Raw genomic sequence first — 13,568 nt, 5'->3', positions numbered from 1 at the left:
TACATAAATCTTTTAAAACAGGAATGTGTCTTCAAATTGTAAACATTGATGCACTGGGGCAATATCTAAATTTATTTGTAAGAAGTCTTACAAACCAGGTTAAAGTCCAACATGATTGTTTCAACAACTAGCTTTCGGAGCACTGCTCCTTCCTCAGGTGAATTCACCTGAGGAAGGAGCAGTGCTCTGAAAGCTCGTGTTTGAAACAAACCTGTTGGACTTTAACCTGGTGTTGTAAGACTTCTTACTGTGCTCACCCCAGTCCAATGCCGGCATCTCCACATCGTAAATTAATTTGTTTCTATCAGCTGATTTTATTTTCTGAAGTCCTAAATTATATATTTTTTAATACATTTTTACGGGACGTGAGCCCCACTGACTGGGCCAGCATTTAAGGCCCATCCCCAACTGTCCACCATTTAGGAGGGCACTTGAGAGTCAACCACATTGCTGGAGTCACTTATAGGCCAGACCAGGTAAGGACAGTTTTCGAAGGGCAACGAAGAGTTCACACCGAGTAGATCGAAACAAAATTTGCTTTATTTTACAATTACAATTTCTACAGCTCCAGTGGTTCCCTATTGGGTCTTTCCTAGTCAGGGCCTTACTGACCGATTCTGTTTATGCAAAGCCAAGTGTTGTTAAGTGTGCCCTGCCCCCTTATCAGAGGGGCTCGTATTCTGCAAGCTCCACGGGGTAGTTAATCCTCCCTACCCATAAGACCTGTGCAAGTTATAACAGACAGCAGAGTTGTTTCTCTAATGGGCATTAGATGGGTTACTTTCAATTCCAGATTTTTAGTGAATTAAAATTTTACCATCTGCCATGGTCTTGCCCTGGGACTCTGGGTTACTAGTCCAGTGACAATATCGCTGTCACCCCTTCAACTCCTTCAATTGAAAACTGAATTAAATTCATTATTCAGTTTGTGGTCAACTTACATGTGGCTCATCGAGCCTGCTCCATATGCAATCTGATCATGATTGATTTGGGGCTTCATCTCCACACTCTCCCAATCCCTACATCCCTTCATTCCCTGAGAGTCGGCATCTATCTATCACAGCCTCAGATGTATTCAATGGTGGAGCATCCATAATCCTCTGGGGTAGAGAATTCCAAAAGATTCAGAACCCTCTGAATGAAGACATTTCTCATCTCAGTTCTAAATGATCAATCCCTTATCCTGTGACTGTGCCCCATGTGTTTTAGATTCCTCAACCAGCGGGAAACAATCTCTCCGCATCCATCCTATCAAACATCCTCAGGACCTTATAGGTTTCATTGAGATCACCTCGCGTTCTTCTAAACTCCAGAGAACATAGATCCAATTTACTCAGCCTATCATTCCAGGGACTAATTTAGTGAACCGTTGTTTTACTGTCTCCAATGCAAATATAGTCCAGAAGAATGGCAGCAGAAAGTTTGTATATTTGCCTCCAGGGTTTTGAAAGAAATGGAACAATGCTATGCCACCATTGGCAATGGCATGGGCAGTACAGAGATACTCTGACTACTTGGTGGGTTCACCTTTCCAAGTTGAGACTGAACATAAACCATTTATCGCCCTCTTGAATTCCATGGAGATAGTCAAAATTACTCTACATATATTCAAAAGTTCAGACTTTGGTCGACGTGTTGGCAGTACATGGGATACTGTGTAGTGCCAAGAAAGTCGCAGACCATGGCCGATGCTCTATCCTGATCTACATTAGATCAAACCATTACCTAGGACTTCATATTTGTTTTCAAGGTGGAAGAATTCTCATCCAACAAAATTAATTCCCTGCCAGTCTCTGGTGAAATCGTCAAGAGGTCGAAAAAGCATAAAAGGAGGATGCGAAGTGTGCCTAATTCTGAGAATTTCGAAGGTTGGTCCAAATACAATCCTACTGACCAGCTCCGATGCAAATATCATGAACAAAACAGACATTTAACAGTAGCCCATGATGATCTGGTCTTCAACCATTGTCTGGCCATTCCCAAGATGAAAAGGGAAGAGATTCTCCATAGGCTCCATGGTGGCCATCTGGGGATAACAAAATGAGAGTATGAGTAGTGTAGTGACCGGACATTTCACAGGCTATCCAAGATTTTGTCTTCTCGAGCCACCTACAGAGCCTCTACTACCCTTTCTGCTTCTCAGTTAGACTTTGACAGAAACTAGGACTCGATCTCTTCGACTTTCAAGGAACAGCATTCTTCATTACTATTGATCTTTTACCAGGAAGTAAGAAGCTTCTAGACTCCACAGTACAATGATGGAGATAGTGATCAAAGCACTACAGAACATATTCTGCACATAAGGGCTTCCAGACCAAATTCTCTCAGATAACAGGCCACAATTTGTCAATGAAAACTTCAAACAATACATAGCCGACTCTGGGATCACCCACGTAACCAACTCTCCTCTCCACCCACAGGCCAATGAAAAGACTGAAAGAGCCATAAAAGCCACAGAGCTGTACCTTTAACAGACTTGGAACATTAAATGTATTTCTCTCTCCACAGATGCTACCAGACCTTCTGAGTTTTTCCAGAATGTTTCTGTTTTTATTTTACCTTTAACTGATAGCTTTCACCAGCAGAGCTGCCCATGGGCCAACAGCTAAAGAGACAAGACCCTCTGATGCCACAGAACCTGACACCCAATGGTAGGGTAGCTGAGCACAAAAAAGGTGAGGAACATGGAGATCGAGAAGAAGTAGGACTGGTATAACACCAGACATAGTCAAGACTCTAGCCCTCTTAACAGCAGGCCAGAAGATCTGGATCTAAATCTGAAGGTATTGTTCTTCAAGGAACAAAGCATCCTGTTTCTTGTCCAAACACCATCAGGCACTTTCAGATGAGAGCCCTGATCTCATTGGCACCAAAGAGAATATCATCCAATGACCCAATTCAGGACTGCTCATTGGTCACTGCCACAAAATCAGGGCCAATGGACTTTGGGAATTAAAAGGTGGTAGAGAAAATTCATTATAAACAGTCTAAGAAATAGTTTGCCATCATTATTAAATAAGTTAGTTTTATGAGGGGAGGTGTAGTGTAATGGATTAATAGAGCAGTTATGATAATGTATGGTATCAGAAGCTTGGGTTAAGAGATTTTGAGGGGGAGTGATTGGACAAATTCTGTACTTGTCAGTAGATTCTTCCAAGTGTGAATAATTACAGATTGTGGTTGTGCTGTGTTTCTTTATCGCTCATCAAAAATGTGATACAATAAAGGCAGCACGGTGGCGCAGTGGGTTAGCCCTGCTGCCTCATGGCGCCGAGGTCCCAGGTTTGATCCTGGCTCTGGGTCACTGTCCGTGTGGAGTTTGCACATTCTCCCCGTGTCAGCGTGGGTTTCACCCCCACAACCCAAAGTTGTGCAGGTTCAGTGGATTGAACACGCTATATTGCCCCTTAATTGGAAAAAAATGAATTAGGTACACTAAATTTATATTACAAAAAAAGAAGAAAAAATGTGACACAATGGTCTGACAGAGAGTTGTGACCAAGCAGAAAATGTTTTACCAGTCATTCACTCAAAAATGTGTACACAAATGGATCATATGAAATTCATTTGGCAAAATCAAAATACTGTTGGTGAAGAAAATCTTGATAATATTTTGTGCAGCAAGTTACATGAGAAAAAAGTTAAACAGACTTTTTTGTGGCATATATCAAATTTTGGAATTTTTATACACAAATTTGCATTCCCCAGAGATAATTTGTTATTCCAGTCATATTTAGGGTTCCTCATGTTAAACCTAGGCTTTTGTATATTATTTTAATTTCTGTTTCAAGAAACATACTTGCTGGGATTCTTTAGTTCTGACTGCCTGGTGTGAAGTTCCAGATGCGGCGGAGAATCTCATATTTGGCAAAGAGACGGAATCAGCACCAATGATCCGGGCGTCCGCTGGTGGTGGCATTGAGGTTCACACTCCACAACTTGCTATTAATGGGCTGGACACCGGATTCTTCACACCTCCGTGGTGCTCTGCCCTCTCAGCCAAAGGGATAAGTATTTAACCGTAGATGCTACCAAAGTCTATCGGAGGACCAGGGTAGCATGGTGGTTAGCATAAATGCTTCACAGCTCCAGGGTCCCAGGTTCGATTCCTGGCTAGGTCACAGTCTGTGCGGAGTCTGCATGTCCTCCCTGTGTGTGCGTGGTTTTCCTCCGGGTGCTCCGGTTTCCTCCCACAGTCCAAAGATGTGCGGGTTAGGTGGATTGGCCATGCTAAATTGCCCGTAGTGTCCTAATAAAAGTAAGGTTAAGGGGGGGGTTGTTGGGTTATGGGTATAGGGTGGATACGTGGGTTTGAGTAGGGTGATCATGGCTCGGCACAACATTGAGGGCCGAAGGGCCTGTTCTGTGCTGTACTGTTCTATGTTCTATGACCCCTCATAATTCAAATTCTGCCTGCCCCCTCCTGACAGAATCCCCCCTCCAGAGATCACCATCAGAGACCCCCATCAGACATCCCCCCCATCTGAGGTCTCCATCAGACAGACCCCCCCCCCCCCAGCAGCTCCCCACAGGGCCCCTATTCAGTAACTCCCATTGGAGATTCTCATTGGAGACAGCCTTCAGTCTACTCCCCAATCAAACAGCCCCCATCAGAGACCCCCACCCATATCAGAGACCACCCCCATCAGTCACCCCTGCCTGGAAGCCAAAGACTAGTCCAGGCAGAAACAGTGAAAAATCACTATGTTTTCACTTACCTTTCCCTTGCAGCTTCTGCCTCAGACAGATGTGTAGAAAACAGCAGCTGTTACTTCATAGAAAGCCAAAATTCAAAATGGCGGCACGATAGCGGAATTCGGAACGGAATCCCTTGAAGTCCCGCCATGCATTAATTAGCATGGCAACAGAGAGTCGATTGCTTCTGGGCACCGCTTTTAACTCCAGAGCAATCTGAAGCAATTCACTTCCAGCGGGAAAACGTAGGGCGGGATTCTCCGATTTCCGTGCTGTAATTGCGTTCGGCAATTGGCCGGAGAATCCCATTAACACTGAAACCGGGGGCTTTTGCGATGCTCCACCCCCTCCGAAAATGTCATACTCGCAGAGTACGGCGCACACCGCGTAGACGGCCTCAGAGACGTCACCAGGGACCCTCTCCCGATGCTCCACCCCAATAGCCCTGGTTCCCGATGGCATGGGTCACTCATGGTATTTTATTTTGGGAACACGGCGTGGCAGCTGTGGGCTGAGTCCAGCGCCGCCACAGTCTGGGGGGAGGGGGGGGGTGCCAATCCAAAGGCAGGGGGAGCTTTGGGGACACTGGTAGTGGTGGGCCGGGGGTGGTGAGCCTGGCCAAAGAAGGGCACTATTTGGCAGTCCGGATCCACGCTTGGCCGGCGCCATGTTGCACGACACGCCCGCTGCAGGCTGCTATCGTGTGCATGCGCAGCCACAGACCGGCAATTTTCCTGCCGTATCCGCAGCTAGAGCCGGGGGCTTTGCGCTGCGTGCCTGCTAGCCCCCCTAGATGGAGGATTGGTGGAGGTTTGCGCCTTTTTTAGGGCATAAACCGCCACTGTTCCCATGCCGGCGTCAGCACTTAGTCTCAAAATCGGAGAATCCAGCTCATAGTCTCCCAGAGAATCCTGCCCACTATTATAATGAATCTGGAGCTGACCAGCATTACGGACATAGAAAATAAGAAGTTCTTAAAAAGTATTTATGGGATGTGGGCATTGTTGGCTCGGCCATCCTTATTTCTTATCTTTATTTCCCATCCTTAGTTACCCTTGAGAAGGTTGTGGTGAGCTGCCTCCTTGAACCATTGCAGTCCCCATGGTGTAGATTGTAGCCATCTGGGATGGCCATTTACAACTAGGAACAGGGAAGGTCACAAAGCATAGCGGGAAAAATGGACAATGCAAGGTTCAGGCAGGCTCAGAGCCTGAATGTATATTTGTGAGCGAGGAATCCAGAAGGTATCAAAACCCCCAACCAATTAGCATTTGATGAACCGATTAGCATTTGATGGCACATCTTCGCCAAAGGACTGGTACTTGAGCGACCGGTACAGTCCCAGACATTTCGGCGCCACTCCCTGTACTAAGGAAGCGTAAACAACAGGGTCAATGACCACTTGGGACACGTCCAGCCATCAAGGCACCCACCCATTTATTGGTTCGAATCGAACGCAATGATCAGGAATTGCCCAATTAGTGGGGTCCAAACTGAAGGACCGCCCAAAAGACCGCGAAATCCCCCAAGCATAAGAAGAGAGTCCACCATGTGTTCGGTCTTTTTTGGACCTGGCGCTCCGGCAACGTCCATCTCCAATCGTAGCACCACCAGAAGCAAGTTCAAGTTCAACGCTCGCTACCAGATGGATGAGCCCAGCTGAGCAGCAGTTACTTCTCCAGACTCGATAAATCCTGAATCGAACAATGGCCACTGTTCCTCTGACCTAAGCCGGGTGCCTGAAGTTAAGTACAGGTTGTCATAGGCGATAGGTGTAGTTTAACTAGTAGTGTTTATGTTGCATGATTAATTGTGTGTGTAAATAAAGTACCCTTGACCTTGAACTAGCTAACTGGTGTTTGGCTCTTTGATTGATAGCCGGTTGAACCTTGTGATGGTATAATTTGATACCTGGCGACTCTGAGCATTATAATATTGATATCCAAAGGGAGGAGGGCAACCTCACTGACTGCCATATTTACAGTAGGTAAAAAAAGGCAACAAGATACACCCAAAATGCTGTTAGGGAGGGTGTTCCAGGGTTTTGACCCAATGACAGTGAAGGAACAGTGATATATTTCCAAGTCAGTTTGTTGAGTGACTTGGAGGGGAACCTCCAGGTGGTGAGGTTCCCAGGTATCTGCTCCGCTTGTCCTTCTAGATGATAGAGGCCGTGGGTTTGGAAGGTATTGACAAAGGAACCTTGATGAGTTCCTGCAGTGCACCTTGTGGATGGTAACCCTGGCTGCCACTGTCAGTGGTGGAGGGGTTGAATGTTTGTGGAAGGGGTGCCACTCAAGCAGGCTGCTTTCTCCTAGATGGTGTTGAATTCCTTCAGTGCTGTTAAAGCTGCATTCATCCAGGCAAATGAAGAGGTTTTGGGGGGTCAGAAGGTGAGTTACTTGCCTTAGCATTCCTAGCTTTTGACCTGCCCCAATAGCCACAGTATCAATATGGCTAGTCCAGTTCAGTTTCTGATCAATGGTAACCCCCAGGATGTTGACTGTGGGGGATTCAGCAATGGTAATGCCATTGAATGTCAAGGGGTGATGGTTAGATCCTCCTTGTAGGAGATGGTCATTGCCTGGCACTTGTGTGGCATTAATGTAACTTGCCACCCCAAGCCTGGATATTGTCCAGGTCTTGCTGAATTTGGACATGGACTTGTTCAGTATATGAGGAATCGCAAATGGTACTAAACATTCTGCAATCATCCCCACTTCAGACCTTATGATGGAAGGGAGGTCATTGATGAAGCAAATGAAGAGGTTGGACCGAGAAGACTACCCTGAGGAACCCCTTGCAAGATATCTTGGAATTGAGATGATTGACCTCCAACAATCAGAACTATCTTCCTTTCTGCCAGGTATGACTCCAACCAGTGGAGAGTTTTCCCCCTGATTCCCATCGACTCCATTTTAGCTAGGGCTCCTTGATGCCACATTTGGTGAAATACTGCCTTGATGTCAAGGGCAGTCACTTTCATCTCACGTCTGGCATTCAGCTCTTTTGAACCAACCAAGGCTGTAATGAGGTCAGGAGCTGAGTGACCCCGGCAGAACTCAAACTGAGCATCTGTGTGCAGGTTATTGCTAAGTAAATGCTACTTAATATTGCTGTAGATGAGATCTTCCATCACTTTGCTGGAGATAGAGAGTAGACTGATAGGGCAGTAATTGGCTGGGTTGGATTTGTCCTGTTGCTTGTGTACAGGACATACCTGGGCAATTTTCCACATTGCTGGTTAGATGCCAGTGTTGTAGCTATACTGGAACAGCTTAGCTCGGGGTGCAGAAAGTTCTGGAGCACGTGTTCAGTATTATTACCGAATATTGTCAGGGCCCCATAGCTTTTTCAGTATCCAGTGCCTTCAGCCATTTCTCAACATCAAGTGGAGTGAATCGAAGTGGCTGAAGACTGGCATCTGTGATGTTGGGGGTGGGCGACATGGATCACTCACATGGCACATCTGGCCGAACGTTGTTGCAAATGCTTTAACGTCATCTTTTGCGTTGATGTGCTGGGCTCCTCCATCATTGAGGATGGGGATATTTGTGGAGCCTCCTCAGTCGGTGAGTTGTTTAATTGTCCACCACCATTCACAGCTGGATGTGGCAGGACTGCAGAGCTTAGATCTGATCCATTGGCTGTGGAATTGCTTAGCTCTGTCTATTACTTGTTGTGTTTGTTATTTGGCATGCAAGTAGTCCCAATCTAGCAGCTATGTTCTATGACTCGGCCAGCTCAAACTATGGTAGTGCTACCACGGGTGATGACATTGAAGTCCCCACCCAGAGTACATTCTGAGCCCTTGCCACCCTCGGTGTTCATCATGGAAGAATACAGAATCATCAGCTGAGGGGCTGGTACGTGTTAATTAGCAGGCGGTTTCTTTGACCATGTTTGACCTGAAGCCATGAAACTTCATGGGGTTCAGAATCGTGTTGAGGACTTCCAGGACAACTCCCTCATGACTGTAAACCACTGTGCTGCACCTCTGCCTGATCTGTCCTGCCAGTGGGACAGGGCATACCAAGGGATGGTGATATGTAAGATATGATTTTGACCTATCTGCTTCTCTGGTCTGTGAGAGAGTTCACTGAATTTTGAAACAAGCTGCCAGATGTTGGTAAGGAGGGCTTTGCAGGGTAAACAGGCTGGATTTGCCATTGTCGTTTCTGGTGCCTAGGCCACTTCATCTGGTTTCATTCTTTTTCGAGTGATTGAATACAACTGAAGAGCTTGCTAGGCCATTTCAGAGGGCATTTAAGAGTTGACCACATTGCTGTGCGTCTGGAGTCACATGTAGGTCAGACCGGGGAAAGAAGGTCAGATTTCCTTCCCAAAGGACAGTAGTGTACCAGATGAGTTTTTATGGCAATTGATTCACGCTCATCATCTCTGCACAAGATGGCGCCGGAACGTGGTGACTCTCTGCGAGCTCTCTCAAACAGATCCTCTTCCTACATCACCTATAAATGTCCTAATCTCTTAAACTTTATTCTAACACTAATACTACAGTATCATGATCTAGCTCGCTTCCCTGCTGTTACCAAACTCCTAAACAACTCTCTTATGTACTGATCTGACTGATACTACACTCCTGTATGCTTCACCTGATGTCGGTGTCTATGTATTTACACTGTGTACCTTGTGTTGCCCTATTATGTTTTTATTTTCCATGTACTAAATGATCTGTTTGAGCTGCACGCAGAAAAATACTTTTCACTGTACCTCGGGTTACGTGACAATAAACAAATCCTATCCAATCAGACTTTTAATTCCATCTGTTTTATTGAGTTTAAATTCCATCTGCCGTGGTGGGATTCGAACCTACGTATTACTCTGGGTCTCTAGATTACTAGTCCAGTGACAATACCACTTTATCACCTCCTCCTCATAATAAGAATTGGAGGAGGCTATTTGACCCTTCAAGCCTGTTCCACCATTCACCGAGATCATGCCTGAACTTCTACTTCATGTCCATGTCCTTGCACATCTCCATATTTCTTAATTCCCTCAGCACCCAACAATCTATTGATCTCTGTCTTGAACATACACAACGATAGAGGTCCCACAGCTCTCTGAGGTAGAGAATTCCAAAATCAACACTTAATAGCTTGAAAAGTTCTGTGAAATAGGATAAAGGATTTTATCTTCACTATTCTTTGAATACAGAAGATTGACAATTTGTCTATTGTTGACAATTGGTCCCAACAGTGGAACTGGGGCACAAATAAAATTATAATTCTCCTGACAGCAAAAAAAACAGTGTTCTAACACTTGGTGAATAGTGATACTGGCTCCATTGTCAAGCTCAGCAAGTATTGAATTAAGATGGACTATTCATCTAGCTTCACTTGCTGAAAACTCACCAATTCTTGCCAATGGGCAGAATAGAACTCTCTGTACTTATAGTGCAGGAAATCCAAGACAATGGAACATTGTAAAATAATTACTCTGTCTTTTTTGGAGAATATAGTTGTAAGAGAAATACCGTAAAATGGGATTTAAGGGTATAATTATATAGCATTTAAGCACAGCACATTCAGAAAAATATTCAATGTCTTAGTGATCAATTTCATGCTTGAAATTGGATGAACTCTAGCTTATTTTATAGAATTGAAAGCAGACATGGAACAAATTAAAAACTGAAACCATTCTGCTGATTTGTTGTTTGGGTCTTTAACCATTTTGAGAATGTTCAGCATTTCGGTCTTAAAAGAACATTTAACAAAGGCTGAGTATGAATGATTTTGAACACGTAACTGGAGTTTAATGTTCCTTACGCTTTCCTGAAATAATCTGCTTTTCAGATGAGTGGGATACATGACCTGATACCGGGCTCGGTTATAGATGCCACAATGTTCAATCCCTGTGGCTACTCGATGAATGGACTGAAAGCAGATGTAAGTATTCAATGACAGAACTAAAAAACAAATATTTTAGCGCACAGCTAATGAAAAGAATCTGAGGTCGTCAGCCTGTTGAATACATCCTTAGACGGGCAGCACGGTGGCCTAATGGTTAGCACAGCTGCCTCATGACACTGAGGTCCCAGGTTCGATCCCAGCTCTGGGTCACTGTCCGTGTGGAGTTTGCACATTCTCCCCGTGTCTGCGTGGGTTTCGCCCCCACAACCGAAAAATGTGCAGAGTAGGTGGACTGGCCACGCTAAATTGCCCCTTAATTGGAAAAAATAATTGGGTAATCTAAATTTATAAAATAAAAAATAAAAAATAAAAATACATCCTTAGAGTGCTTAAAAAAAAACTAAGAAAAAAAAGTCTGGTTAGTAGTTCTATTAAATGACACAAGCAGCGGGATTCTCCGTCGACGGGACCCTCCGCTCCGACGGCAGCGCACCAAGACCCACGGGTTTCCCGACAGCGTGGGGTAGCCACAATGGGAAACCTGGCCGGCTGCGGGAACAGAGAATCCCACTGCCGCCTGGGGCGTGCTGCACCGGAAAACGCGGCTAGCGGACCGGGAAATCCTGCCCATTATCTTTGTGACAAGCAATTGGAATCTCTTACCAACAGATAGTATTTCTGCAGATGGAGAATAAATAAATAGATTTTGGACCCTTTTTTCTGTTTTAATGAAAGTAGGAATGCACCGGCGGCTTGCGGTAGATCCCATTGACAAAGATCCCGCCGCCAGCCAATGTAGGACCACCTCCCACAGCCGTGAAACACGCCACGGGGAACCCAGAGAATCGCACCCTGCTTCTTCATTCAGATATAACTGGATTATATGAAATGAAATGAAAATCGCTTATTGTCACAAGTAGGCTTCAAATGAAGTTACTGTGAAAAGCCCCTAGTCGCCACATTCCGGTGCCTGTTCGGGGTGGCTGGTAGGGGAATTGAACCCATGCTGCTGGCCTACCTTGGTCTGTTTTAAAAGACAGCTATTTAGCCCACTGTGCTAAACCAGCCACTCTATTTGCTGCAGTTTAGAAATATGAGGGGGATCTCTTAGAAACTTATAAAATTCTAACAGGACTCTTCGGTTGGTGCAGGAAGGATGTTCCCGATGGTGGGTGTGTCCAGAACCAGGGGTCACAGTCTGAGATACTGGGTAGGTCATTTCGGACAGAGATGAGGAGAAATTTCTTCATTCGGAGAGTGGTGAGCCTGTTGGGAATTCATTACCGTAGAGAGTAGTTGAGGCCAAAATTGTTTTCAAGAAGCACTTTGGACGAAGAGGATCAAAGGATATGGGTGGAAGGCGGGAACAGATTACTGAGTTTGATGATCAGCCATGATCATAATGAATGGCGGAGCAAGCTTGAAGGGCCGAATGGCCTCCTCCTGCTCCTGTTTTCTATGTTTCTATGTTAACAGTTGTGTGATTAATACATTTCAATGAATAACGGAACTCAGCCTGAAGAATAATCTGGTATTCATTAATAGGTTCTTTACATGTCTGTCCCAACCTTCTACTTTCTTCACATGTCTGTCCCAATCTTTAATTTGTTTGCTGTGAAAAAAAATTAAGTGATTTTATTTGATTGCATTCTCATTCCTGTTTGTGCCTGGAAGTGTATGAGATTGTAACCCCACCCCCAGACTGAAAAGTCGTGGGTGAACCCTCCTCCTCAAAGACGGGAAGCCCGCGACCACAGTTCATAGCTATAAGCTTGTTCATTGGCTCAGTCCGAGACTTCCATCCCATCTAAAACAAAATGCTGTTTCTAATCAAATGGCTGGCACTTCTCCTGTCATAGGAGCACCATTAATGGGGACTGCAGCCAGACTCATACAAGTGAATTGCTGGAGGCCCAACTGCAAGGTAAGTCGAGTGGTTTTGAAAGGGGCAGTCAAGCTCTTCATAAACGATTCACTTTGGTCAGTAAGGGTCAGGAATTCGGGCTACATGAGCAGCCCAACTCAGTTGTGACTGTCACAATATGGCATGGATGCTTGGCAGTGCCAACTCGGGTGAGCACCTCAGTCTCTGGCATTTTCTACTGCCACCTGATCTTTATTCGTATCCGAAGGCAGCTCAGATGAATGTGTTTGCGCTTCTTGGCAAAACACGGATACACAATCCAAGTGCTGTAAACTCAGAACAGTGTGGGGATGATCATTGCCCTATAGATCTTCATGATGTGGAGATGCCGGCGTTGGACTGGGGTTAGCACAGTAAGCAGTCTTACAACACCAAGTTAAAGTCCAACAGGTTTGTTTCAAATCACTAGCTTTCGGAGCACTGCTCCTTCCACAGGTGAATGAAGAGGTGGGATCCAGAAACATATATATAGACAAAGTCAAAGATGCAAGCCGATACTTTGAATGCGAGTCTTTGCAGGTAATTAAGTCTTTACAGGTCCAGAAGGAGCAACTGGAGAGAGGGATAATCACAGGTTAAAGAGCTGTGAATTGTCTCAAGTCAGGACAGTTAGTAGGATTTCGCAAGCCCAGGCCAGATGGTGGGGGGTGAATGTAATGCGACATGGATCCCAGGTCCCAGTTGAGGCCGCAGGAACTTGGCTATAAGTTTCTGCTCAGCGATTCTGCGTTGTTGTGCATCCTGAAGGCTGCCTTGGAGAACGCTTACCCGAAAATCAGAGGCTGAATGCCTTTGATTGCTGAAGTGTTCCCCGACTGGAAGGGAACATTCCTGCCTGGCGATTGTTGCGCAATGCCCGTTCATCCATTGTCACAGCATCTGCATGGCCTTGCCAATGTACTACGCTTTGGGACATCGTTTCCTGCAGCGTATGAGGTAGACAACGTTGGCCGAGTCGCAAAGGTATTTGGGAAAAGGAGCAGAGCTCTTGACTCTTTGCTCATCAGCAGCCAAAGGCGAACAATCCAGACAATTGATAGATGTGCTGCCAAGGTAGTTGAACCTATCCGTTCATG

General features: G+C 45.4%; 1 protein-coding gene across 4 annotated transcripts in view; it reads left to right on the top strand.

The window, feature by feature from the left end:
• The window catches only part of LOC119965003 (S-adenosylmethionine decarboxylase proenzyme-like), a 134,440-nt gene that overhangs the window by 86,834 nt on the left and 34,038 nt on the right, over positions 1 to 13,568 (top strand). For all 4 annotated transcript variants that reach the window (XR_005460418.1, XM_038795206.1, XM_038795196.1 and 1 more), the window contains exon 7: positions 10,512 to 10,604. Coding sequence is in view for 3 of the 4 variants with exons in the window: in XM_038795206.1 (XP_038651134.1) it covers positions 10,512 to 10,604 (93 nt within the window). In the remaining variant the exon portion in view is untranslated. The remainder of the gene's footprint in view (positions 1 to 10,511; positions 10,605 to 13,568) is intronic.

The sequence above is a fragment of the Scyliorhinus canicula genome, chromosome 1 (genome assembly GCF_902713615.1).
Source record: "Scyliorhinus canicula chromosome 1, sScyCan1.1, whole genome shotgun sequence".
NCBI classification, from domain to species: Eukaryota; Metazoa; Chordata; class Chondrichthyes; order Carcharhiniformes; family Scyliorhinidae; genus Scyliorhinus; species Scyliorhinus canicula.
Note: the sequence above shows the minus strand (reverse complement) of the source record. Positions and strands in the feature narration are given on the sequence as shown.